We start from the raw sequence: 26,124 nt of genomic DNA on the forward strand, positions 1-26,124 counted from the left end.
GGGCTTGGCGTGCCAGGGAGCTGCTGGGGGTGAACACAGTGAGGGAGCTCTTGGAAAGGACCTTTCTGCTTCATCTGCCTCTCCCAAGCTTCCCAGAAATCTGGTGAGCAGATTTGCAGCCTGCCTGCTGCCAAATTCAATCCCGGCCCTGGAGATGCTGCTTGGATAACGATGAGACCAAAATTCTTTAGCTTCTCTCCATGCAGCTGAGCCACCGCAGGCTGGAAAGGTGCAGGACAACCTTCAGGACACTCACTTGTCCCCAGAGAGGTGGCACTTCCCAGCCACACGCAGGAACATCCACCCAGGGGATCAGCACAGGCTCCGTCCATCCATCCCTGTTCCCTGGGGGAGTTCTGTGCAGCAGCCCTGAGGCCTGGTGCTCCCCAAGGACAGTTGTGGTTCTTTTGGGAGGCCTCCAAGGCAAACCAAACCCCAGCCCTCATCCCCAAACCCCCCTGAAGTCTTGTTTCAGGGGCACTGCCCTGTTTGGCAGGGAGGAGGCTGCAGGTCCCACATCCCCACAGAACCACAGGTGCCTCCAAGGGGCTCCAAGGAGGCTCTGGGCACCTCCTTTCCTTCCTCCACCCGGCTTGGACTCACCTGCCCGGGGCTCTGAAACTCCAGGCTCTGCTCCAAGTATGGCTTAGACCTTCCTCTTCTTCCTCTTCTTTTTCTTCTTCCTCCTCTTCCTTCTCCCCTGCCCAACCCCTGCTGACCTCTCACCACAGGAATTTAGGATTTATGCCCCCCAGAATTCCCCCCCCCCCAAAAAAAAACCTCTCCCCACCCCAGTGAATGCTGCATCCTCAAGATCTTCCTTTATAATGGAGAGGAAACAGCCCCTGGAGAGCCATTAGAGGCTTCCAGTAATTAGCAATTTCCAGTCCTGAAGAGCTGCCCCTGCTCTCCTAATGAGGTTTGGTGCTAATTATAGCAGGCAGGGCCAGGAGCTCTGGTGAGGGGCTGTGGCAGCGACCACACGGAGCCTTCTGGATTCCTTGGGATATAAAAAAGGGCCGGGGTTACTCCAGGACAGCGATCCCAGCCGTGCCGAGTGCTCCTCCACTGCCAGGAGTGCTGGGGATGCTGTTCCAGGGCTGGCCTGGCTTCCTGCTCATGAGCTGCTCTGGTCTCATCCATCACTTGGAATAATTCCTGCTGAATATTGCAGGATTCTGCCATGCCCGGCTCCAGCCAGCAGCTTAATCCATCCCCTTGGACAAGCCTTGGGGATATTTGGGAACTGAGCAATGTGGAATGAGAGCACCCAAATCCTTCGTTTGACAGGCTCAAGTGTGTGTTCAGTGTCCCAGTAGAGTTTAATCCCTCCTGAGCTCTTCTCTCCCCATCCCAGCACTTCCCAATCTGGCTCTTCTCCAGCCAGGGCAGCAACACCCACCCAGCTGCTGGAAAACAAAGCCCCATCCCAACTCCCAGTGTTCAGCTCCCTTGGGAATGCCATAAACCCCCTAAAAATAAACAACCCTCCTCCTTGTCCAGCCCCTTGAGGCATTTTAGCCTCATTTGGGCTCTGCCTATTCACAGAGCTCTGAGGAATTTTAATTCACTCAATTAAATTTAATTCAATAAAATTGGGATTTTAATCAAGTGCTGAGAAGGAGCAGCCCCAAATTGCTTTTCCGGCTCAGCTCTTTGATGGGGCTCATTTTCTCCCCCACAGGAGAATGGGGGTGGATGAAGAGAAATGGAATATAATGAATTCTTGAAACCCCTTGGATAGACACAAACAGCACCAGGAAACACCTCCGGGAGCAAAAGGTGCCTGGGTGGGTTCTGGAGCAGGCTGGGGAGGTGGGATAAGTGGCTTCCCACCCTAAAAGGGGTGGGGGGACCTAGGAGGGTGCATGGTGCTTGGGCTTGGGGGGACAATAAGGGGGATGCCCAACCCTAATTTAAGGGTGATCCCACACCATGCACTCCTTTCCTTTATGCTCCCTAAAATAACCTATCCTGGGAGTACCACAGGCAGTTGGGAACTCGGCTTTTATTGTCACAGGACACGGCAGCAGACAATGGGGTCAGTCACAACAGAGGGGACAGGGGAGTCACACCACAGGGTCCCAGCACAGCCACCCCAACCAGCCACACAGCCCCAACACCCAGAGGGAGGGAAGGAATATCAGCCACGAGCCCGGCTCCTCCCCACACCTTTCCTGCCCTATCCCTGTGCAAAACAACTCCTCAGGCCATGGTGGTTTTCCCTCTGGGAACAGGGCAGCTGATGGGCAGACAGAGGGGGACCTGCAAGGAGCTTCTGGAATCAGCTCCATTGTGTCTGTGCTACTGAGCACAGCCTGGATGGGCTGGAAGGGTTCGAGGATCCAGGGGTTTTACTCACCAGCCACGCTGAAGAAGCAGGCTCCATCCCTAGGGAATGGCTGCTGCCAGCCTGGGAAACAGTATGGCCTTCAGGGTCACCCAGCATGGTGAGTGCTGCATTTGGGGTGCACACACACCCAGCCAGCTCAGGGGAGGGGGAAAGTCCCCCCAGACATGTATGTGCTGGGTCTGAGCCCCACCAAAACACGGCTGAGCCTCCCTCCAAGGGTTGTCCCAACACCACTGGAGTCACCAGGGCCACCAGAGGGAGAGGAGGGAATAAAGGGATCAGATGGATGAAGAAAACCTTCCCTGCAGGCACAAAGCTCCCTGTAAGAAGAGCCCACAGGCTTTTGTACCCCAGTGCCACCCTCTCCACACCTGCCCTGCCCCTCCAGAGAGCCGGCACAGCCCCAGCAGCTGCCCCACGCCGGGATGGAGCCGGGCGCTCACTCGGGAATGTAGTCCCTGAAGGAGTTAAAGCTGAGGCTCCGGCCCACGGAGTTCAGGGTGGAGCTGGCTTGCATTTTGGGAATCTTCTCCATGAGCTTGGACACTGTCCTCCTCTTGAAGGAGCCCGGGGAGAAGTGCCCCTGCCTGAGCAGCTCCTGGTAGAGGCTGCTGAACACCGCCACCGGCTCCTCGTAGCTGTCCCGGGTGGAGATCTCGTAGAAGGGAATCTTGAGGGCTTTGGAGAGGTTCTCCCCGTCCTCGGTGGACACCATCCTGTCGAACTGCAGGTCCTTCTTGTTGCCCACGATGACCACGGGGGGCTGCTCGGCGGCGCCGCTGCGCTTGGGGCTGGCGTGCAGGTGGTTGATGAGGAAGCAGAGCCGCATCACCTCGTCGAAGCTGCAGCGGTCGGTCACCGAGTACACCACGGCAAAGCCGTCGCCCCACTTGATCTTCTCCTCGATCTGCAGGGAGTCCTCCTCCTGCCGGGGCACACAGGCTCCTGTTAGCACCGCTGGAATGCCGGCACCGCTGGATGCAGCCCTGGCAAACCTCCTGAGGGCGCCGTCTCCGTGAAGGCTGAGAAGGAGCAGCCCCAAATTGCTTTCCCGGCCCAGCTCTTTGATTCGGCTCATTTCCCCCCCTCCCCAGGAGAATGTGGGTGTATGAAGAGAAATTAAATATAATTAATCCCCCCTCCTTGAAGGGAAACCCTTTGGATAGATAAAAGCAGCACCAGGAAACACCTCTGGAGCTATAGGAGAGGAAAGGGACAGCAGTGCTAACACCAGCAGCCCAGGGCAGGGACGGGTGGGGTGGCTTAGGCAGTGTGGCAGGTGGGGACGGCCATCAGCCCTGTCCTGGCAGGAATATTGGGGGAATCAGTGCTCCCTTGAGCTGTCAGGATGCTCCATTGGCACAGGAAGCACAGCTATGCCCCGCATGGGAATGGGGGAACATTTACCTGAAGCCACACTGGAACTGAGGTTAGACATAAATTCACCAAAACACCCTTTTCCTGAGGTAGCCACCATGATGTTCCAGACCCCAGGAATGAGGCCAGTGGAAGAGCAGGGACTGCCTTCCCTGGCAGGCCGCTCTGCTCTGGGTTGTTTTCCTGGCTGAGCTCACCTGCCCGGCTGTGTCGAGGATCTCGAAGTGCACCATCTCCCCATCGATGACAGCCACGTGCCTGTAGATCATTTCTGGGCAGGACACACAGGGAAGGGGTGTGAGAGAACCCCCAGGGAGCAGCCACAGCCCAGGTGGCTTCGGTCACCTGGGTGGCTGAGAGGGCAGCAGTGACCAAAGTGTGGGAGCAGCAAGGGAGGGAGAAGGGCTCACAGGAGAGAGGGAGGAGGGGATATTTCTGGGGCATCCCAGCAGCGACATGGCTTCAGTGCTCAAAAAACAACCCAAATGCAAAAAAAAAACAACAAAACCCAAAATCCTAGAATTCAGGAGAGCACAGGCTCCAGGGGCTTCCCCAGCAGATTGGGAAGGAATTTGAGGAACTGAGGAGGAACTGTTGGTCTGATGGTTGGACTCCCAGAGGTCTTTGCCAACCTAAATGATTCTGTGATCCTATGATACTACATGATTCCATAACCCCATGACTGAGCCTGCAGCACTTCCCTGTGCAATCTGACGGCTCATCCCAATAAATTTTGCCTAAATAAGACCAGAAAGGGAATATGGTATGCAGGACACAGGGAGGTGTCAGGATGTTCATGGGGTGTGTGTCTGATTGAGGAAGAAGAAGAGGGAATATGGTGAATTTGGGAGCAGAGTTGGCTCTGCCATGGTGACAGCCCCAAGGAAAAGGAGTTTTCCTACCTAGGGTTGGGTCATAGTCTCCAATGAATCTCCTGGTGATGAATCGTACGGTCAGCGCTGGAAAAAAACACAACAAACCCTGTTGGAGTTGTCAGTCCTCTGGACTTATTTTTCCTCCTTGCAAGGGCAAAGGAGCAGCAGGAACAGCCACAGCTCAGGCAATTAAACCCCCTCATCTGATTACACACCTCCCTGCACCAGAGCCTGGCGAGGCAAAACCCAAATCGCTGTCAAAACCCTCCCTGGGGCCTTTGGCCCTAACATCTTTTCCAGGAAGCTGCTTGGGAAATGCAGTGCTGATGCCTGGAGAGGGAATTTCTGACAAAGCTATGGTTGGGAGGGTGAAGAGAGTCCAAGAGTGGAGAGTGGAAGTGGTGCTTGAACCCCTCGAGGTGTTAATGATGATAATGGAGATGGGAGTGAAAGGTGGTGGAGAGGCTGAGAGCTGGAAAGGCATCAGGAGTGGAAAGTGAAATTAGTGGAATGGGGGGAAAAAACGGGGGGGGTGGGGGGGGGGGTGGAAATCTCCAAAAGAGACAGGAGGTAGAGAAGAAAGAGAAAACAGACCAGGAGTGTGACAGGAGGATAAACCTCACCAGAACCAGGATATGATGAATGTGATGAAAACCCCTCCAGAACCAAAAGTGGAAATCAAAGCCAACACCAAGGTGGAGCAACACCTGGAGCTCCTTTTCCTTTTCAACCCAGGGTCAGTTTATCCCAGCTGTCCACCAGCAGATGTTGCTGGTGTCCTGCCCTCACAGACCCACACCAAGCTGATCAGGATGTGTTTACACCAGGAATGTGGCACCTCACATGGGCCAGGCTTAAATAACCACAGAAAGGGAAAGAGGGATGCAGGAACTTCTCCTGCCTCTCACACCTGCTTGGCTTCTCTTTGGGGGCTTCACCATCCTCTCACCCCACCCCCCTCCCCCGCCCTCCCCAGTCTCTGGGTTTAAAACCTGCACAGCAGGGAAGGGATTTGAAGAAAAAAAAAGAGATAATTTAGCCAAACTGCTCTGAGAAGATAACCAGGGATCCCACAGGAGGCACCTACAGGCACCTTCAAAGAGGCATCAGTTATTGGGGAGCAGGACAAGGCAGGCTTGGTCTCTAGAAAGCACCTGATTGTGTGTCATATGTCAGGCAGCCACCCAAAGCTGGAGCACATGGTGTGGGATGAGAAGAGGAGCCAATTAGATTGATTAAAAATTGGCTGGAGCGCAGGAACACGAGGGGAGCTGCCAGTGGGGGAAGTGGCCGCAGGCGGAGCAGCCGCAGCCACCCAGCCTTATAAGGAGCTTTTTCTGCCCATCCTGAACATCAGTCACCTCGGGAAGGGCTTTCCTTGGAGCTGAAAGGGTTAACTGTGCTTTAAATGTGGGGTGGGGGCTCAAGGGGAGAGTGACCTGCCACGGAGTCAGGCTGGGCACCTCGGGATGGCACCGGGTGCGTACCCACGTGCTGCCCTGTTTGTGCTGCTGCAGAATGGCCCCAGCGCCAATCCATCTTCACTCCACGTGCTGCAGGCAGAGCTCTGCTCTGGATTATGGCAGAGTTTACACTGGGCAGCAGCAGAAGAGCATAGCACAAGCCCCAGCTGGGCTGGATTTCCAGCCCCCGCTGCTGATTCACACAGCCCTGATCCTTAAACCACATGGCTGCACCCAAACCCACCCCTGCTCGGAGGGTCTGAAACCTCGGGTCACCAGATCCTGAAGGTTTCCAAACTGCTGCAAAAAAACCCAAACTCCTTCCTGCTGAGAAGCAAGGGTTATTTTTCCCTTTTGCAGCTGCCCACTTGGGATTTGCCCTTTGGTTGTTCCCACTGCTCAACTCTCACAGCCTGGCTCTGTATCCCATGGTTGCAGCAGCTCTTCCTGGGGATGCTCCCGAGTGGGACCTTGCCAGGATGGGAGCTTGGCAGCTCGGTGATGAAATCCACCTTCAGCCTTCCCTGCTTCACACCCTGGCCAGGAGAGATGCCACCCCCACCTTGGGGACACAGCTGCCTCCCCCGTCCTCCCCACAGGAGCTGAAGCAATGATGCTGCTGCTCTTGGCTTCCTCCTCGCCTCTCCCACACTCCATCCATCACCTGGGATGTCACCTGCCAGCTGGGCAGGGACAGCAGGACAGGTGTCCTTGTCCCCAGCACAAGGGCTGGTGGGCAGCAGGACCCGGCAGCTGGGGCACAGCCCCTGGGGAAGGTGACACAATGTCCCCTGGCAGGGAAGGACGTGCGGAACAGCGCCCAGGGGACACAGATGGAGAGGGACACACTCAGGGGGGCTGCATGCCTGCCGTTGCTGGGAGCTGCTCCCTGTTCCTGGCACGCTCCAGCTCTCCTCTGCATGAACCATGCATCCATTACCCCTCTGTGCCCCGACTCCATGTCACTGTCCCAGTGTCACAAACCCTGCTGCTGCGAGGCACACACAGCCCACTCTAACTGGAGGAACTTTTAAAGACCCTGGGCATGATCCCACCCTAAGGAGGAGGCACAAAAACCCCACACCTGCCCCCAGGAAGGGCCCAAAGCTGCCAGGAATCTGCTGTGTGCTGGGTGGGATGGCCAGCAGCAGGGACACACACGTGTTTGGGGCGGGGGTGAGCCAAAGGCTTCCTACACCCCATAAAACCATCTGCTCCATCGGGGCCAAACGCCTCCAGGGACACACACCGCCCCCCCCGGGGCTCGGGTACCCCGGAGCTGAGCCCCATCCCGTGCTCCAGCATTGCTCAGGAAGAGCTGGGAGTTGCTTCCTTCAGATTAATCAGGGAATTAGGATTTTTCGTTCATGCCGGTTGCTGTCCATGGAAACACAATTCCAGCGGCTCCGACAGCCCGGCACAGGTGCCACTGCTGTGGTGCTTTCCCTTTTCCTGAGGGACAGGACATTCCCTGTCCCCAAGGGCACGGCAGCATAGCTGCATCCTACGAGGCTTTGCATGGATCATGGATCACTGCAATGTAGATCCACATTTTTCCCTGCCTCTGACCCCAGTCCTGGCACTCCAAATGCTACAGGAGACACCTTTGCCCCGAGGTGCTCACAGCGCGGGATGGAGGAGTGGGAAGAAGGGAAGGATGATCCCCAGGAAGGAATGGGTTGAAGGAGGGATGCTCCCAGCACAGTATCCCAAACCCCCACCTCAGCAGGCACAGACGGAGAGCGCTGAACAAGGCACAGGGAAAGGGAGTTTTCCCGAAGGAAAACAGCCCGGTGCTGCGGAGGAGGCTCCGCACAGCTGCTGTGGGCGCTGGGACTGAGCGGCGAACTCCTCACACCCGGGAAAACCCAATCCCGAGCCCGGCTTTTAGGAAAGTTCTCCTGGTCAGTGATGTCCCACCCGGGCCCCCACGCAGCCGGGAACCCCTCGGGCAAGGGGGACGAGTCCCGGTGCAAAGTGTCCAGGTGGGAAACTCGAGGGGAAGGAAACTCAGTGCCCTTAAACCCCACGGGCTGGGGGCGCACCGGGAGAATGTCCCTCGTCCCGGCTTCCTACGGGACATGGGAAGGTCGGTCCCTCTGGCCGGGAGGGGGAATACCGGCGGGGTGCTGGGGGGATACCAGGGCGATGCCAGAGGGGTGCCAGGGCACAGCAGAGGGATGCAGGAAGATGCCAGAGGGATGCGGGGGATACCGGGGAGCCCCGTCCTACCTGTCTTGCCCACGGCGCTCTGTCCCAGCACGACGAGGCGCAGGGTGCGGGCCGGGCTGAGGCTCACGGAGCGGCGCAGGGGCCGCGGGAAGCTCATCCCGGAGCCGGGCCGGGGCTGCCCCGGGATCCGCCGCTGCCCGCTCTGCCGGGCGCTGCTCCGCCGGCTCCGCCCCGGGGGCCGGGCTGGGCTCAGCCCCGGGCGGGCCCGGCTGATGTCCTCCTCCTCCTCCTCCCTGGCTAGCGGAGGCGGTCCTCATCCCGTCCCGGAGGCGGTTCGGGAGTTGTGCCTCAGTTTCCCCGCACGCAGCAGCGCCGCCCAGCGCTACCCGGACCGGGAAAGCTGCTCCCCCAAGAGGGGCAAAGCCACGGTTGGACGGGGCTAGGAGCCACCTGGGCTATGGAAAGTGTCCCTGTGCATGGCAGGGGGTGGCCCTGGATGGGCTGTGAGGTCCCTTCCATCCCAAACCTTCCTGAGATTCCCTGAGTCTATAAGAGTGAGGAAAGAGGGAAGTGGTGCAACACCTCCCCAGCCAGAGCAACACAGCCAGAGTGCTGCCTGCCCCTAAACTGCTGCCTGAAACCATAATTGTCCCCATGTTTGTGCACGAGACAAGTTAGTAAAGACAGGAGGAGCTGACTTACTCCCAGCCTTGTCCCACGAGCAGGGTGAGGAGTGAATCCTGGCTCAACACAAACCAGTGACTAAATGCCCATGGATATCCAAGAGCAAGGACTCCACTCCAGGCCTGGAACTGAACTTCGTGTGTTCGGGGGCATCAGCACCACCAGGCTGTTAAGCAGCAGTTAAGTGAGGGTGTCCCCAGGTGTGCAGGGAACATGCAACAGCTCGGAGCAATATCTGGAGCTGGCATGGATGTGCCTTGGGCATCTTGGGAAGAAGGGACAAGCCTGGCAACACCTTGAGCAGCATCTTGACTCTCCATCAGACCCCAGAATGCTTCTAACCTGTGGGACACAGATCCCAGGTGACACCAGTGCTGCAAAAAAAGAAGCTGGGAGAAGGGACCTGGCCAAGGGTGTGGAGCCTTCAAATGCCCACATCAGGGACTCAATCCCTTCTCCAAAGGTTGCAGTCATTTCTCTGGCACAGGGATCTCTCAGCCTGACCATCTGGGGTGACTTGGCACAGCCCACTCTGTGCTTGAGGGAACATGAACCCACCTGGTATTTATAGCTCCTATCAGGTGTCCAAAGGGAATGTCGTGGTGCTGACAGGGACATTAGCACTCAACCAGCCACAGGGTTATTGGGATCACAGCTGCTGCCAGTAGGATCAGTGCTGGAGGGAGCCCCTAGATAACACAGGGACTGTGGTGGAGAGCCTGGAGAGCCAGCAGACCGCTCCCAGAAACCCATCTTGCCATCATGTGTGTCTTCCTTGTGCATCAGCCCCTGGAAACAGCCCTGTTCCGGCTTCTCCAAAGGCAAAAATCAGGCTCATGGCTACATCTGGGGCCCAGAAAAGTACAGTGAGGCAATAAACAGATTTTGGGACAAAAGCTGATTCCCAGCTGGGGCATGGGGGGGCGTCAAGAAAAAGAAGTCTCCGTTACATTCCTTCCCTATTTTTAGCCCCATTTCCTACGGAAATGAGATGTCTGCAATCAAGTCCTCTTCTTGCTTGATCCTCTCTAAGACCAGTTTTAATACATTGCCTGATTCCAGGCAAACGAGGGAGAAGCCACAGAGAAAACCCTTTTCCTGTGAGTTGTGTGACAACAAATGGGCAAATTTCATGGAAAATCGACCCTTGCACTTTGGAAGGCAGGAACTGGCTGGGGGAATGCAGAGTAACAATTCCTGCTGCTCCAGGTTCATGCTGTGTTCACCTCAGGTGCAGCACCTTGGCAGCACAGCCCTGGCAGCTGGGCAGTCACACTTGCCTTGATTCCAAGTCTGTTAACAGCACATGGATTCTTGGGCATGAGGGAATAAAGGGACAAGAAGGACAGAATTAAAATAGAAGCATGGCTGCACTCATGCCACAGACTTCCAATGTCACCTTGGGAAAATCAGCTCCCTTCCCACCACCTCCTTGAGCACTATGACCTTCCAATCCAACACCAGCTGCTCCAGAAAAACATATCCCTGGATTCTTTAGGAAAAGGGTCAGTGTGCGTCCCAGAGCTGGGGGATTCGTGTCCCTGACAGCACAGCTGGGAGAAACTCCTGCTCCTCAGGCACAGCTCCCCTTGGCGTGGTGGAAACCACATGCACGTTCCCACAGGAGCACTCAGCGCCACGTCCCACGCTTGCCAGGGAATATTTGGCTGGGTGACAGTGGAAACAGGACGTTATCACCGGTGATCGCTGCGTGATCCACCTCCGGCGCTCCGCAGCAGAGCCGGGTGGGAAAGATGCAGGAGGTGTTGCGTCCTGGCGAAATATTTGTGGTCAGGCTCTTCCATACTCCCCGGTCCTTCAAGACACAAGGAGCCTGCTCTGGGAACCAAGCCAGAGGTTCCCATGAATCACAGCCCTGCAAAGAGAAAATCAGCTGAAATGAAAAGCTGGCCTAGAGCAAAGAGCCAAATCCCTCAGGCCGTAGCCTCGGATGGGGGGATCCTGTTCCATGGTCCAAACCACTTCCCTGCTGGATCGTCACTGCTTTGAGAGCTGCCCAGAAAATGAACTTTGAGGCTTTTGAAACTGGGCAATGGTGTTCTTTTACTTAGGAAAGGAAGATAAAAGAACACCAGTTCCTTTAAAGTCCCTTTTCTCTCCATGAGATGATCCAGAGGCATAGAATGCCAACAGATCCATGCAGGAGCCAACTCCAGTTCAAAAATGATTGAGGTATCTCAAGCTTTGGTTCCCCAAGGCTTAGCTCCTCTCCCAAGCTTCTATTTGAAAGGCTTAAACCTTTTTCCAGCCCCTCCACCACATTTAATTACCACCCATTAATTAGTGCACAGACATTCCCGTGTGCAGCTCCATCAGGGAATGCTCTCCAAGGATATAATCAAAGCCACACTGCCCTTTGCTGCAGCAACCCAAAATATGCCCATAAATATATTCTGGGTTGCTGCAGCAAACCCAGCACAGCCAAGAGTCCTCCCAGCCTTCAGCCCCTCACCTTCCTTGGTTCACTCTGTTCCTTTTGACACCAATCCTGTTGTGAAACTTCTGCATTCACATCCAGGACAAGGCACAGGGACACAGATTCCCAGTTGCTTCTCCATTTGCTATAAATAGGGAGAGGGAAAATAGATGAAAGGCCCCATGTCCAGGCATGACAGCCACAGCCGGACTTCTCCATGTGGGATTTGCATCAATACAGACCCACTGGGAACACGTTCCCTTTCTTTTTTAAATAAAAGGCTGTTTTTTAAGTCACAGGAGATAATAAAACCTCTAGAGCAAGAGAAATCCAACCAAGAGAGTTTCCCAATGTCCTGTTGCTGTCTGCCACTGAAGCGAATTCCGACACGTGGCTGGATCACGCTAAGAAAACAAATCTGGCTCCACGTCAGAGCTCAAGGACTCCTTCCCTAAGATGTGAGGGATAAAAAACACAGGGAAAAGGCAAATTACCAGCACTTCCTTCCCACCCCAGGGCCTGAACATGTCCCCAGAGCTGTGCCACTGGATAAACACCGGCAGCTCATGGCTGGCAGAGCGTGCGATCCAAGTGTCCTGACGGAGCCGCTAAAATCCCTCTGCTGCCCCGTGGCTTCCAAAGAGAGTGTCCTGCACTTTGTTTTCCTGCAGGAGCTGGCTGTTGGGAAGGAGGACACAGACACAGACCCTGTCTGTCAGGCTCCATCAGACTCCACAAACAGCTCCTCACGGCAGGAAGCTTCCCACTGCGGGAATGGCTCCACTTGGGAAGCCAATTTTAGAACACAGAGGATTCTGCTGGGGGAAGGAACACGAATCCCATCCTGGAAGTAACTTAAACCTCCAGAAATGCTGCAAGAAGCGATCCTGTGGGATGACCAGGGCGGGGCTGTTTTACCTTCAACCACAAGAAGGATTTTATGTGAAACACAAGTCCAAGTCCCTCAAAGCTGCAACATTCAGAGCACTGGAGGGCTTTGGAACAGCACCAGCCTTTGAAATGATGGAAACCTCGCTCCAAAGCAGCTCCTAAAAGCAGCTGGAGCTAAGGGGGAGGGAAAAACCTGGAGCCACAAAGGCATTCCGGTGCCATAGGCCACTCCTGAAAGGGCAGAGGAGGAGGTCAGGGCTGGGATTCAGTGCATGGCACACAGAAATCAGGGATTCAACCTCTCCCGCAGAGGGGAGGGCAAGGAGGGGCTTCAGGAGACACACACCTGGGAGCCAGGGAGCTGCAGGGCCAGGGATCCGTTTGGCATTCCTGCCCCAAACAAGGGATGCCACGGGGAGCCAATGAAGCAACAGGGGCACCTCCTGAAGATTCCCACCAGCTATTCCCGAGCAAACCTTGCAGCTGGCAAGAAAACAACGCTTCCTTATGATGGGAAATGTCAGGGCTGCAGAGCCAGCTGTCCTGCTGCCGCTGAGCCCTGCCGGCATTCTTGGAAAGCACAGCAGGAGCAGCACAGGCAGTGGCTTTGTGGCCAGCGGGCAGGGATCAGCGCTGGAATTCAGTCCCAATTCCCAGCACATGCCCTCTGCTCTGGCTCTCCAGCCTCCCTCCCGGGGGGGACAGACGCCACAGGGGTGGCCAGAGCCCAGGCCTGCTTCTTGTCTGACCCACGTGCATCTTCAGCTCTGGGCAAAGCATCTCAAATTCTACCCGGATCTGTTTGGTCCTGGCAGAGAAACTTCCACCGTGAATCAGTACTTAAGGGAAAAAATCCTTGCGTTTTCTCGACCTGGTTTGTTGAGGAATTCCTGCTCTTAAGCTATTTCAGTGCTATTTAACGCCGGGAAGGGTGACAAGGATCATCCCCCTGAAACTCCGTGGAGACCTGTGACTTCATCCCTAAGAGCTGGGCATTCCTGCTTCCACTTGGAATGACAAAAAGCTTTTGATTCAAATTCTCCTGAAGAAAGCTTTAAAATAGTCCCTTTTTTCCTCAGTCTGAATAAGTAATTCCAACAAAACCTGCCTATTTTGCATTACAAACTTTTTTGAACCAAAAACTTCCCTTCCTGAATTTCTGTCCCCTCAAAATACTGTGAAACCACCCTAATTTTGTGTAGTATCTCACTTTGATCAGAACTACATTCCCAAAGGCTTTTGGGGGGATCAGACTTACAGAACTTAAGCCTTTTGCTTTTCCCTTGACTCCACAGCAGCCTCTGCCCTCCGTACTGTTGAGCCCTGAATCCTGTGTTATTTCCAAGTGTTTCTTCCTATTTGGGAAGGACAGAACATTCCTGCCACATCCCCTGAAAGCCAAGACATGCTGTTTCTTAGCCCCAGCACTCAAACACAGAGGCACTGAGGGTTTCCAGTCCAATTCCTTCGGCTGGCAATGCTGCTTCCGCTGTAGACCGGGAACAGTCTGCATCCGGAGGCTGTGGTCCCTGTGCCAGCCCACAGCACACTCTGCCTGCTGCTGGGATCTGCTGGTCCCAGCATGGAACTGCAATCACCTATGGGAGAAGAGGAAGAGGTGGGAGATGATTTTTGGAGGGGCCTTCCCACCCTTTCCGCTGGGAAGAGGTTGGGAACAGGGATGCGACGACCCAGGCTGTCCCTGCCTCCACATTCCATCAGCAGCTAAAAACTGTGTACTTAACCTCTGCAGCAGGGAAAGAGCAGCATGCCCAAGGGCTATTTGTGCCAGAGGATCTGAAATGGGAAGGGCTGAGTCCACCCCTGCAGATCCAGCTGTCTCCAGTGGCTGAAGAACCTGCTCAAACCTGGCACACCGGTATCCTTCTCTCAGCTGAAGCTGAGAGGCAGCCATAGCCACCACAGTGACACCTGAAGTGTCTCCTAAAGGAATTGTGAGATTGGACAGCCAGGACCAGCTTCAGATGGAACAAAACTCCCATTTCCCTCAGCACAGGGCTGTGGCAATCTTTGTCCCAGGAGGAGCCATGGTGGGAGTGCAAAGGATACTCAAATATGGTTTTACTCACAGTGTGAAGACAGGTACTCCCTAAGAAAGTGAAAAGGTGAGCAGGGCCCATTATCCCTTCCCATGGTGGCAATTAGGAACCCTACAGTACAAGAAATTCCAGGAAACTTCATGAAACTCTCCTCCTGGTGGATATCCAGCCCAGCAACACCAGCAGACTCAGCAGGATCCACCTGGGCCTTGTATGTGCTGCTCAGGAAAGGACAGTGCTCAATGTGCAGCCACAGAAGAGGGAAAAGACCAGGATCTAGACATGGAATACACTCAGCAGGTCGAAACTCTGAAATAGGCACAAAATCCCTCCTGAGCCACCAGTGTCTCATTTTGATGGTGTTACACACACACGCCATTTATTGCTGCTCACCTTCAAGAGTGGAATTTTTCATCTCCACTTCCCAGCACTAATCATTAAGATGAATTTTCACCCCTTGGCACAATTTGGGAGTAGATTTGAGAGCCTGCAGTCACCTGGTTTCACTGCTCTCTTCAGTCCCATGCACTGAGGGCCATGCTGTACGCCAGGATATTCCCTGGAGCCACACAGTGCCAGGAATGACATGACCAGAATTCCTGAATTCCTAAAGTTCAGAGAGGTGCGGAGGCAAAAAGATCCATTAGGCATAAAATCCTGGCTAGTTTAATAGCAATGGATCCTGGGTAGTTTACAACTCCTGGCAAATAAACACCAGCAAGGCTGAAGCAACACTTAAAAAAATACTTCATTATTTTAAAAAGAAAGCACATAGAGATTTCCATTTCCCACCACAGCAACAAGTCCAGAACTTCCCAGTGCCGAGGCAGTTTTATTTCCAAAATTGCCTGGAGCAGCAGTGATTCCCAGAACACCTCCCCAGTCAGGACAAGCAAGGGTAGATTTCGATGGTGTTGATCCGGAGGACGGTCTGGGGATTTGCAATGACTGAAAAAGAAGGGAAAAGGGGGGAAAAAATGGATCAGGTAACAGCATAAACCTGGTGCCTACCTCATGCCAGGGCTCCTGCTGGCAGAGAGTGGCATTCCATGGGGATGCCAAGGACAGCAGGTCCCAGAGGACAGCCTGGTCAGGGCTTTACCATCCATCCCATAAAAAAAACAGCCTCAGAGAAGGAAGAGTCATTTGGCAACCAAAACCTGTGCAGGACCCTGTTTGGGCTTGCTGGGAGCTGTGATGACACATCCAATGTTTAAGACTTTGGGAAGAGACTGGGATTGCTTTCCTGCCCAAGATGTTTAGGGAACACTGAGGGAATATTAAATCCTCTGTGGGTGCACCTGGGAGAGGGGCTGGCCCCTGAGGGGCTCTGGGGACACATAGGATGACCCCCTTCCTCAGGTCCTTGTGCTGGGACACCTCCCCTCCCACAGCCAGCAGGGCAGGAAATGTGTCCTTTCCCTCTTACTTTTCTTCCTCTGGAAGTTGTGTCTCCTCCAGAAGAGCATGTTGACCTTGGGCCATGACTCTGTCTTCTCAATCACCGTGGCCTCCACACGAACCAGGTCCTTCCTTAAAAAGGGGAGTTAGAAGCACCAGGTTTTAGTTATTTACATCCTATCGTTGTCACTGCTAGAAATGAAGGGATTATTTTCAAGCTAAGAATGATTTATTGCTCAGATAAACATCAATCTCAGAGGCTGTGACATTTTAGAGGAGCAAATATTAGGTCATAGCTCAAGAGCAGTCACAAGTTTCTTTGTTACAAGGTCATATATTAACTTTGTAACTCAATAGACAGTTGCCACAGGGTTTATTTTACTTTTCTACTTTATCACCTTTACTTCTGCTGCACTGCATTGGGTACTTTTATTTAATGGGTTTCTAACTCACAGGAACACATATGTTTTTATTATAACTTTTAACAGTTACACCCTTATATTATAAACTCTTCACTGCCTTGTACAGTTTCTCACTCAAGGTACATTCTCACCTACAACTACAGAAACATAAGGGATTTTTGTTTGTTTGTTTAATACCTGTGTATTGCATTTTCACATCAATCTAAATTTAAGGCTGTAGAACAAATTTTTTAGTTCTGTGGAAGTTTCTGGTTTTCTTATTTTCAGAACATCCTATTCTTGGGCAGTGGGTTTCTGGGAGAATAGACAAAGGGATAATACATCCTAGGAATTCCAGATCCTCCGTGGGAGGAGGACCACCTGCCCAGGCACAGCCAAAAGCCTCCAGGTGTGCTGTTCCTGGCTCAGGAAATGTGACAGATCACAACCTCCCTGCCATGTGAGGGATGAGATCATTCCATCAGAGCAGGCAGCAGAGATAGGGACCTGCAGGAACTTGTAAGATTGAGGCAAGATAAATTCCCCTGGCACCTCCACGTGATCTCATGTGCCCTGCTTTGGTTTTGGCAAAGGATGAGCCCATCCCTGCTCCTGGTCACCAAGAAATCCTTCCTCCCCCTCTAAAGCATCACAGACAGCTGGAAGAAAATCTTACCTTGTTGGAAACACTATAACTTTCCCAATAATTTTTTAAATTAATTTTTTTAATGAACCATAAGCAATTTTCCACTGCAGCCTGCATTTAGCAAGGCTTGCCATAAGCTGCTGCTGCTGTGGGCACACAATTTTGGGGAAAATTACATTAAATTACTAAGTTTTGCTAAAACAACTGTAATCAACCTTGATATGCTTCAAGGGTCTCAGAAGGTGAGAACCCCCAGGCAGGATCCAGACAGGAGCTTTGGATAGGGGCTTTTTAGTCAGCAGCCACAGGGAAGGAGGAGGAGCTGCTCTTCCATGCACAGCACTGCAGAATTCCATTAAAAGCTCGTTAAGTTTGCCACAGGAGGACATTTAAAGATCATTTTGCTGACAAACGGCTCTGTCTGCACTTGAGGGGGGCAGAGGGGGAAGCCCATCCAGCTGAAATTGTTCCAGCAAGGTCACTGGGAGGCCAAAGGCTTCAGACAGCCACCATCTCTTAAAATCCACCCTGGGGGTGTGATTAAATCAGAGACTGGATCCTGGAGGAAACTGATTTATCTGCAGTTAGTGACCAGACCAGAAGAAAAGAGGTATAAAATAATACAGATTTTACAAAACCACTGTGTGACCCTGACATCCCAGCTCCAGGATTTGCTCCAGATCCAGCACCACTGAACCACACACAAACCCTGCAACCCTGAGGGAGGAGAAACCAGAAAGCAAACTGCACTCCAGCCGTGGTTTACCACTAATTTGGGACTGAACTTCCTGGATTCAGGGCTCTGATGGGTTTTCTGTGGGACTCAGCTCTAGCAACTGCTGGCAGGAGGCTGAAGCACAAGAGAAACCAACTTGCTGGAGAAGAGCTCGTGGGCAGGACAAGTTCTCAGCAAAACAGAGCCCAAGGAAAAAATAAAAATCTCTATCAAACGTTTTAGGTATGACTGGAATGTCCATAAAAATAAGAAGGGGGTCACACATTTCCCAGAGCCCAACACAGCTGGGCCTGCTGCCTTCAGCAGCAAAATGTTCCACAGATTGCATTTTTGCAGGAGGTGAGAAAAACTCAGGCTGGAACCTCATGGATCTGAGCTGGGCTGAAAGGTGCTGTCAAGAGGCAGAAAAAAAGATCCAGGCAAGCTACAAGCCCAGAGGATGATAACTCTTGGATCACAGCTCCAGCTACCAAGCTTGCTCCCTGCAGGACTGAATCCCAGCCCAGCTGTCTGGGACAAGAACAGGTCTAAAGCCTTTGGCACTTCCACTGCAAAAAGGGCCAGGTAGCAGGAGAAACAGTGAGCTTTCCTAGAGGGAAAATTCCCATCAGCTCTGTTTTGTCTAGAAATAAGCCAAACTTTCCCTGCACTCATGCCTAACGCAGGCTCCAGCCCCTGTGCCAGCCAGGGCTGGCAGCGACTTGGACAAACACGGAGCCCAGCGGATTCCAGAGCAGGAGCCAACCAGAAGCTCCCAGAATAGCCTCCTCCAGCATGCAGATGTGGTGTGTTAGGATTAAAGAAGTGTCATCCTGGGAGGTACCAGAGGAACAGAGCCTGTCCAGCTGTCCCAAACAGGACACGTTTGGGAGTCCACAGGAAGCGGCTCCGGTGAAGTGTCTCGGGCTGCGAGCACTCACTGGGTGTTTATTTATGCAACAACAGGAACACAGAACTGCCTCTTTTCTCATCCAGCCTCTCCTCTCCTCCCCAGAATGTCTGTGGGTTAGGAGATTGTGTGAGAGAACCGCAGTGCACATTGCTGATGACACCCTTTCCCCTTCTCCCTTCTCCTTGTCCTCATCCCGTATCGGAGAGCTGGGATTTGGGTGGTTTCCCGCAGCTCAGAGGGTGATGGCATCTCCCCCTCAGCCTTTTCTTCTTAGCCAGCCTCTTCCTCCTCCCACTGATTCCCTTCAGCCAAAGGCCCTGGAGGCCAGGCCAGATGTGCAGCCTGGCCTGCCTCAAGTAGCTGCCAACACTTCCAACACCCTCAAAGCACCTGCAGGAGCCAGCAGCTGGTTTTCTTCCTGTCCTGGAGCTCCTGGCTATCCCTGTGCCAAATCCAGCACAAAGAGCTGCCAACAACCACCACAGGGCCTCTGGATCAGCTGGGGAAGGAAGTTGCTCCTCAGCTGCCTGACATGGCACATCCCAAAACTAAAAGCCCCTTTCTAGTCCTAAAAATGGGATTTCCCTTCCTAAAGCCTTCCCCATAGGCAATATCTGGCAGTAACTCAAGAGAATCCTGATGATCTGCTATTCCACACCCACTTCCAGTGCTGCTACAAGGACTGGCAGCTCCCAAAATCCTGTCCAACACAGGGACCCGAGGCAGGTACCACTCAAGCCATGTTCTCACTGCACAAGTAACTCCTAAATACCACCAGCAGTAACACCTGGCCCACACCCCCCTTCCTTTTGGGAAGGAAAAGGCTGAGGAACCATGGGCTCTGTACAGCAAGTCCTACAGCAGTGAGATGGAGGCAGTGCCGAGGCATCAACTTCTCCCAAGTTTTGTGACTGCTGGATTATGTGATTAAGAGGAAGGGAAAAATCAGGAACACTGAAATTAGAGTTAAGGTTTGCTGGAGTAAGTCAGTGGCAAAGGGAAAAGGGTTAACCCAACTAAGGAACTAAGGAAAAGGATTTCTGGCTAATTTGAAGATGACTGCCACCAAAATCAGGGTAGGAGGGTAGAGATGTTGAAGTGCAACATGTCCTGTTAGTTTGTGCAAGGAGGAAAAGATCCCACTGAGGTGAATACCCACGACCTGCTGCCCTCCCAGCACTGGGGTGGAGGAGAGCCACCAGAGGCTGATGAGTTGTTTCACTGGTGATTCTTTCAAAAGCCTGGAATCAAAGTTAGTGCTGATAAATCCCAATTTCAGGGACTGCAGAGCCCTGAAGCCACAATTAAGTACAAAAATGTCATATAATTCCTTTATGAAGCATCTTACCCCAGCAGCGGCCTTCCAATGAGTGTGAAGTCATCAGCACCAACCAGCAAAACCTGGAGGAAATAAATCAGGCACAAATCACGGCTCATTGTCCTGGCAGAAATGCAAACAAGACCTTTCAAATTCTACAGCTGTAAAGGAGTCAAACTGCTTCATACCAGGCCTTCCCACATTTCAAACCTGACACTAACTGGAAGGGTAGTGAGGAAAGCTGCTAACGGGCTGCAGACAGAGCCATTACTCTTCCAGAGAGCTCATCCCACTCCAACAGGCTGCAGAAGTATCTTTCTCCATGATCAGAACACACTGAACCTCTCTGTCCTGGCTTACCAGCAGCCATAAAAAAATATGAAAAGCAATCAGGGAAGAAGAATAACCTGCCTCATGTGGGATCTGGACAAATGGCAGCACCTAAACCATTGGATTTTTACAGCAATTGCTAAAAATCCCAGTGGAGAAACAATTCCCTCTTTCTCCTCTGTAAGGCCTCCAGAGGGGGAATAAAGAAATTAACTTCTGGGGGCTCACCAGCCCCTGCTGTCTTGGGACATTTCAGCCACAAAAGAACAGGCAGGATGAGAGAGGATACAGTAGGAAGAGGCTGCATTTCACTGAAATCATTGAGATTTTGGAAGAAACCTTCAAGGCCATGGAGTCCAACCATCAAACCCAGCACTACCATTATCTTCTCTAAACCATGTCCCCCAAATGCCACATCCGGAGCCACTTCTCCCAGAGCTGCCTCACAAATCCTCTGGCAGCACTTAAAAACCACACAGAATTGATTATGAGAAGTCCTGGCCTTTGTTTTAGAAGTGAAAAAACAAAAACAACAAAAAAACCCCCAAAATAAAACAAAACAAAACAAAAAAACAACCCCAAAAAAAAGCAAATTTTCTCCTTCACTCCCATCTAGACCTTTGAATTCTGAGCTGAATACACCACAGAAATCCCTCCTCAACACAGGGATGTGGGACACAGCTGAGGACATCCCTAAAAAGCTGCTTCAAAACTGGGCTTGAATGCAATGGACAAGCACAAAAACTCTGCAGCTCTCCTTAATTACTTGCTTAGCTCTAACAAACAACACGGAGGTGAAGCCAACAGAATCCCACTCCATAATATTTCCCTTCAGTCTGGATTAATGAGCCTCTGCAAGCCCCTGCTGGTTGTCCAAGGCTGAGGACAAAGATATTAATTGGATCTTGGCAATTCTTCCCTCTGTGCCCCATCCCTCTGTCTCCACCCAGCCCAGCATGATAAGGATCTTGCAGAGCCCTGAGGAGTTTACAATCCCTCTGGGAGACCTGCAAGGAATTAAGAGGTTGGACTTGATGATCTTAGAGGTCTTTTCCAGCCTAAATGTTTCTGTGATCTGGGGTGCTGGAGTCTCAAGGCAAACACAGGCTTTCGCTGCCGGCTCTGGAAACAACAACTGTCATTTTCTTTTTTTGGAAGGAGTTAGGACAACAAAAATCTGTCTCCCCACAGAGTCTGGCAAGACTCACTCCAGCCCTGTTGAACAGAAATCACAATAACATCTGAAACTGGAACAAAACTAAGGGAATTGGAACAAAACAAAGGGCTGGAATGAAGGTGGGAGACCCCCAGGAGCACTTTGGGACGTGGCGTTAAAACCATCGGTGGGTTTTGCCTCCAGGAAGGCTTGCAGGGAATCTGCTCTGGTTTTTTCACCTTTTCCATCCGGATTCGGTCTCCACACTCAGCCTCCAGCACATTGTCCATCATGATGAGGTCTTCACTGGTGATTTTCCACTGCTTGCTGGCGAAGTGGACGACGGCGAAGAGGCGCCCGTACTGCCCCGCCGAGATCAGCCCGTTCACCTTCCGCACCACTTCTGCTGGCAAACAGCAGGCCAGGATCAGGGCAGCACACCCAGAGAGCTGGGACAGGCTGGGAAAACTCAGCCAGCCACCCTGCTCTCCCCCCAGCACTCTTATCTCCTGGGAATCTTTGAGCAAGGATCAACAGCAGTGTTGCTTCCCAGATGTGCGAGCCTCCCTTTCTTAAAATTAATGATTTATTTGTATTTTAGGTGCTGGCAAAGCCACACATAAGTAAACATCTTGTATACACTATGCAGCTTCTCTACACTGCTGACTCTCAGCCCATTCCTCAGGCATCCCAAAATATACTGTACTTGGATATAAAGCATTCCAGAAAAAAGCTCTTGTCCACGCACCCTGTGTTTGGAGGAAATTCCCTCCATTTCCAAGTCATATGCAGACAGCCCAGGGCTCTGAGTGGTGCATAAGGCACACAGGAACATCAGGAAGAGCTTGGCAGAATACCAGGGAAGAGGCTTACAGCACATGGCAAAGCCTGGCCCCAGAACTTGTACCTGCAGCAAGGACAAGAGAGACCTGTCTCTCACTCTTTCCCAGAAAAACCTCTTCCCACGTGCATGCAGAGCGCTGCCAGGAGCAGGACAGATCCCAGAGACCAGGTCCTGCACATGGACAAACTCCATTCCCTGTGATCAGCTTCCTGGGCAGTGAATCCAACCCCAGTTTTTATGGGAACACCAACAGGTGTTGCTCCCTGACACCATCCCACTGCCAAACAGCAGCTTCCCACCCTCCTGAGCTGCTCAGAAAAACACATTAAAAAGTGGCTGAATCATTTTTGTTTTCTTTCTTGGAATGCAAACAGAACATCCCTTTGGGACAGACAGGAATCCCAACAGCCAGGCAAACCCAACCCAATCCTTACAGGAATGCTCTGAAAAGGTCCAATCTTCAAGCCCTAGAACTCAAAGGTAGAGGTAGGAACACAAATTATTTGCAGGGCAAGAGCTGCTGCAATTCCCACCAGCATGAAGAGTTGTTGATAACTCCTCCAACACCTCCAGTGCCAGGAAACATCAAGTGATTGCTGGCTTGGATCTCAGCACCATGTGGAGAGACCCATCCTAAAATATCCGGGGCTGTTTCCACGGCCAGCAGGAGGCAGAGCTGAAAAGCTCCCGCTGCTGTTCCCTTTGGATAAGCACAGCCAGGAGGTAAGGATGCAATGCTCAGCAGCAGCAGGAGGCAATGCCACGGGTGCAGGATGGCAGCAATCCCTGAGGATGGGACCCTGCTCCCCACAGGGCTGGCAGGGAGCAGTTTGTGGTTCACTGCTGGGTTATTTCACACTCAGGGACAGGCACCCATCTGTCACTTGAGTGATTATTGGTACTTGACTTTTTATCACAGAGCAGAGAAAAAGCAGGATCAAAACAGGCCAGCAGGAGATGTGGAGCAGGAGGGTCTCTCCAAAGCACATTCCTCAGTTAGGGACACACTCCAGCCACGTGATGGGGGACATCTGCAGGAAGGTGAGCTCAGCTCTTCTTGTCAACCTTGTCACACAGCCCAGAGCACTGAGTGCCAGGTCTGGTCATTCCTTGGACTTCCCCAGGGGTGGGGACTCCAAACCTCCCTGGGCAGCCCCTTCCAGTGCCTGGCAGCCCTTTCCAGGAAGAAATTCCTCCTGATGTCCAACTTGACTCTTCCCTGGCACAGCTTGAGGCTGTTTCCTCTCATCCAGGAGTCCTGACAAGCTAACGGGACAGGGACATGACCCTTAATGTTCTGTCACGCTGTGTCCCACCTCTGCAGGTCTGTCCTGTGCCCACCATCCAACTGCTTCTGCTGGCTGGATATTCTGTTTCGTGCACCAAAATACATCAGCTCTCCGTGTGCCCACCATCCAACTGCTCCTGCTGGCTTTGATTTAGCCAGTGAATGGAAAATAACTCATTTCTCCTGCTCAAAATGTTTCTCTCATGCTTTAATTTTTTTAATATATTGTTTCACGCCACACATCACATCAGGCAAGGTTCCTCTGGGAGCGTGACAAGCTGCCCTAAACTAAGGAGAAATCACATTGTACCCAAATCTCCCAAATCTGGAGAGCAGCTGGAGCACAATACCAGCAACACTAAAACACGTGAGAAATTAAATTTTAAAAAAAGAAGTGAAGAACACAAACTTCCAACTGAAGACATTCATGCTCAATCAGGCCTCGAGGCAGTGCTGGAAGACCAGATTTGAGACCTTTACCTGCATGATACTTGGCTTCTTCCACTGGGTCTGGAAGTTTCACTTCAGGCCATGGGGGCGAAGTCAGGGAAGTTTTGGCAACAAGTCTGTGAAGGACAAGGTAAAATGCACTGCAGCAAACAGATACTGCCAAGAGATGGAAAACAGGGAGAGGAGAGGAGGAAAAAGGAGATGGAGTAGAAATCTATATTACTCACAAACAAAAGGCATCAGATTACAGTTAACAATTAGGCAAGAATCTACAATAGCACAAAAGCAATCTTAGATATAAAGAGAAGGGAGATTTGCCATGGAAAACTCCATGAGATGAACATGAAAGGCTGTGGTTTCTGAAATCTGAAAATTTAGTAAATTTTGCAACAATCATCCCAAACTAAAAAGCAAATACCATCTCCCTCAGCAGTGGGCAGTTCAGGTTTTCTGGCATGCGGAAATCCACACTTTGCCTAAGCAACACAGGATGCAGCAAATGCATAAAATATTCAGGAATAAACATGGTATGTAGTGGAAAAAAGCAAAATGGACTCAAAATCTTTTGCAATGATTGATTTACTCTGTAACCCTAAGCCAAACATCCCAAAGGGCTTTAATTCAACAGGAACTGCAAGCACCTGTGACTACATGGCCACAGGCACTAAGGCCTCATGGGATTTAGTGAGGATTTTGGGTGCTTCATCACCCAGGCAGAGATCCAAGGATCTCTGATCCTTGAGAATGAGCAGGAAGAGGGAACAGTACATCCTGCCATCCTCCCCAGCAGGAATTCTCTGCTCCTGCAGTGTCCCCTCCTGGTCACAGCCAGCAGCAGCTCAGTCCTGCAGGAGATCCCAGCACGGGGAATGGAATAAAGGCACACACAACAAGAGGTCCCAAAGGGATGGAAAAAGCAAAGCCTGAAGGTGCCACTGGAAGAGGTGACACAGGATGCCTGAATGGTTTGCCTTGGAAAGAATGTTAAAGCTCATCCAGTCACAACCCAAGGCAAGGACAACTTCCATCAGACCAGGTTGCTCCAAGCCATGTTCAGCCAGGCCTTGAACGTTTCCAGGGATGGGACAAAAAATAAAAAAAAAAAAAAGAAGGGAAGCATCATTCTGGGAAAGGTGACTGAAGGTAGGCCAAGCCCAAAACATTGGGGAGTGACCAAGGGGCAGCCAAGTCTCCTTCCCAGAGGAAAACCAGCTGCCCTCCCCAGCCTGCTGGAGCAGGCCAGCATTCCAGGGGGAAGAGGCAAAGTGACAGGTGTGTGACATTACCCTGCCTGCGGGGATGAGCCCTGGGAACTCTGGTGCCGGACCGCAGCCCAAAGCAGCGAGGCTGAAAGGGAGAAAAAAGAGAATTAAGCACAGGCAGCAGCTGCTGGGCTTCTGTAGAATTCCAGAGTCATTCAGGCTGGAAAAGTCCTCCCATACCACCGAGTTCAACCTATGAATGGTCACCACACTGTCACCCAGCCCAGGCAGATCCAGGCATTCCTGGGACACCTCCAGGGACGGGAACACCAGCACCTCCCTGGGCAGCCTCTTCCCAGCCCTGGAAGGAGACTGACAAAATCCCTACTCCCTGCCATCCCTTGGATTTTGCTGAAGGGTTTATGCCAAGGTGGAGAGAACTGCATAAAGCTGATTCTCCTTTCTGTTAACGCTCCCCAGCTTTCGGGCTGCTCCGAGGCTGATGCTGGGAAAGACCCAGATCCCTTCTGGAAGAGCTCCAGGGCTCATCCTGCAGGTGCAGGGGTACCGAGGGGCCAGGAGGTAGCTTTGGGAACCCTGAGCTCCTGTCAGCCTCCTTCCTTCCCTCCTCCCATCCCAGCAGCTGGCGGAGCACAGCCCCTCCACCCTTCCTTTCCTCCCAGCAGCGCATCTTCCTTCATTCTTTCTTTCTTTCCTTCTTTCCCAGCAGCAGAAGACAGAGCATTTTCCTTCCCTTCCCAGCAGCAGGCAGGGCTCCTTGCTTCTTTCCATCCTTCCTTCCCCCTCAGCAGCAGCAACAGCGCAGTCCGTCCGTCCGCCCTTTCCAGCAGCAACCAGAGCTCCTTCCTTTCCTCTCTTCCCCACTTCCCGGCAGCAAGCACAGCTCCTTGCTGTCCCTCCCAGCGGCAGGGGCAGGGATCGTTCCTCCCTGTCCCCGTTCCCGCTCCGCCTTCCCGTTCGCCGCTCACCTCCCGCCCGCCGCGCTCGCGCCGCCGCCATCACGGTGACCTCGCGCCGGACGCGGAACCGCGGGGGCGGGGCCCGGCGCGCGGAGCGGGGCGTGGCCCGGCGCGCGGAGCGGGGCGTGGCCCGGCGCGCGGAGCGGGGCGTGGCCCGGCGCGCGGAGG

The 26,124-nt window shown here is 52.7% G+C and overlaps 2 protein-coding genes across 6 annotated transcripts; both read right to left on the reverse strand.

The window, feature by feature from the left end:
* Positions 1 to 1,988: 1,988 nt before the first annotated feature.
* Positions 1,989 to 14,828, reverse strand: LOC110467545 (ras-related and estrogen-regulated growth inhibitor). 5 transcript variants are annotated; one of them, XM_085579983.1, is made up of 6 exons: positions 14,706 to 14,828; positions 11,398 to 14,621; positions 8,301 to 10,800; positions 4,633 to 4,689; positions 3,928 to 4,001; positions 1,989 to 3,375 (listed from the first exon to the last, which is right to left on the reverse strand). In XM_085579983.1, the coding sequence occupies exons 3-6, from the start codon at positions 8,395 to 8,397 to the stop codon at positions 2,821 to 2,823; spliced, it is 783 nt and encodes a 260-aa protein (XP_085436109.1). In that variant the 5' UTR covers positions 8,398 to 10,800; positions 11,398 to 14,621; positions 14,706 to 14,828; the 3' UTR covers positions 1,989 to 2,820. The 5 variants fall into 5 exon arrangements, with proteins under 5 accessions (XP_085436109.1, XP_085436108.1, XP_085436107.1 ...); XM_085579982.1 differs by having other exon boundaries at positions 8,301 to 14,621; XM_085579981.1 differs by having other exon boundaries at positions 11,398 to 14,806.
* Positions 14,829 to 15,042: 214 nt separating this feature from the next.
* Positions 15,043 to 26,014, reverse strand: MRPL21 (mitochondrial ribosomal protein L21). The gene is made up of 7 exons (XM_021555988.4): positions 25,966 to 26,014; positions 25,061 to 25,121; positions 23,805 to 23,890; positions 21,432 to 21,595; positions 19,737 to 19,789; positions 15,742 to 15,845; positions 15,043 to 15,260 (listed from the first exon to the last, which is right to left on the reverse strand). The coding sequence occupies exons 1-7, from the start codon at positions 25,994 to 25,996 to the stop codon at positions 15,196 to 15,198; spliced, it is 564 nt and encodes a 187-aa protein (XP_021411663.2). The 5' UTR covers positions 25,997 to 26,014; the 3' UTR covers positions 15,043 to 15,195.
* Positions 26,015 to 26,124: the final 110 nt, after the last annotated feature.

The sequence above is a fragment of the Lonchura striata genome, chromosome 5 (genome assembly GCF_050655825.1).
Source record: "Lonchura striata isolate lonStrDom1 chromosome 5, ASM5065582v1, whole genome shotgun sequence".
NCBI classification, from domain to species: Eukaryota; Metazoa; Chordata; class Aves; order Passeriformes; family Estrildidae; genus Lonchura; species Lonchura striata.

Bases quoted from the DNA above. Each gene is read 5' to 3' on its own strand.
- MRPL21 (XM_021555988.4), bottom strand. From the start codon at position 25,996: ATGGCGGCGGCGCGAGCGCGGCGGGCGGGAG. The intron at 25,122-25,965 runs GTGAGCGGCGAA...TCTCCCTTTCAG, and splicing joins GCGAGCGCGGCGGGCGGGAG to CCTCGCTGCTTTGGGCTGCG. The intron at 23,891-25,060 runs GTAATGTCACAC...TGTCCTTCACAG, and splicing joins GGCTCATCCCCGCAGGCAGG to ACTTGTTGCCAAAACTTCCC.
- LOC110467545 (XM_085579983.1), bottom strand. From the start codon at position 8,397: ATGAGCTTCCCGCGGCCCCTGCGCCGCTCCGTGAGCCTCAGCCCGGCC. The intron at 4,690-8,300 runs GTAGGACGGGGC...GTTTTTTTCCAG, and splicing joins GAGCGCCGTGGGCAAGACAG to CGCTGACCGTACGATTCATC. The intron at 4,002-4,632 runs GTAGGAAAACTC...TGTCCTGCCCAG, and splicing joins AGACTATGACCCAACCCTAG to AAATGATCTACAGGCACGTG.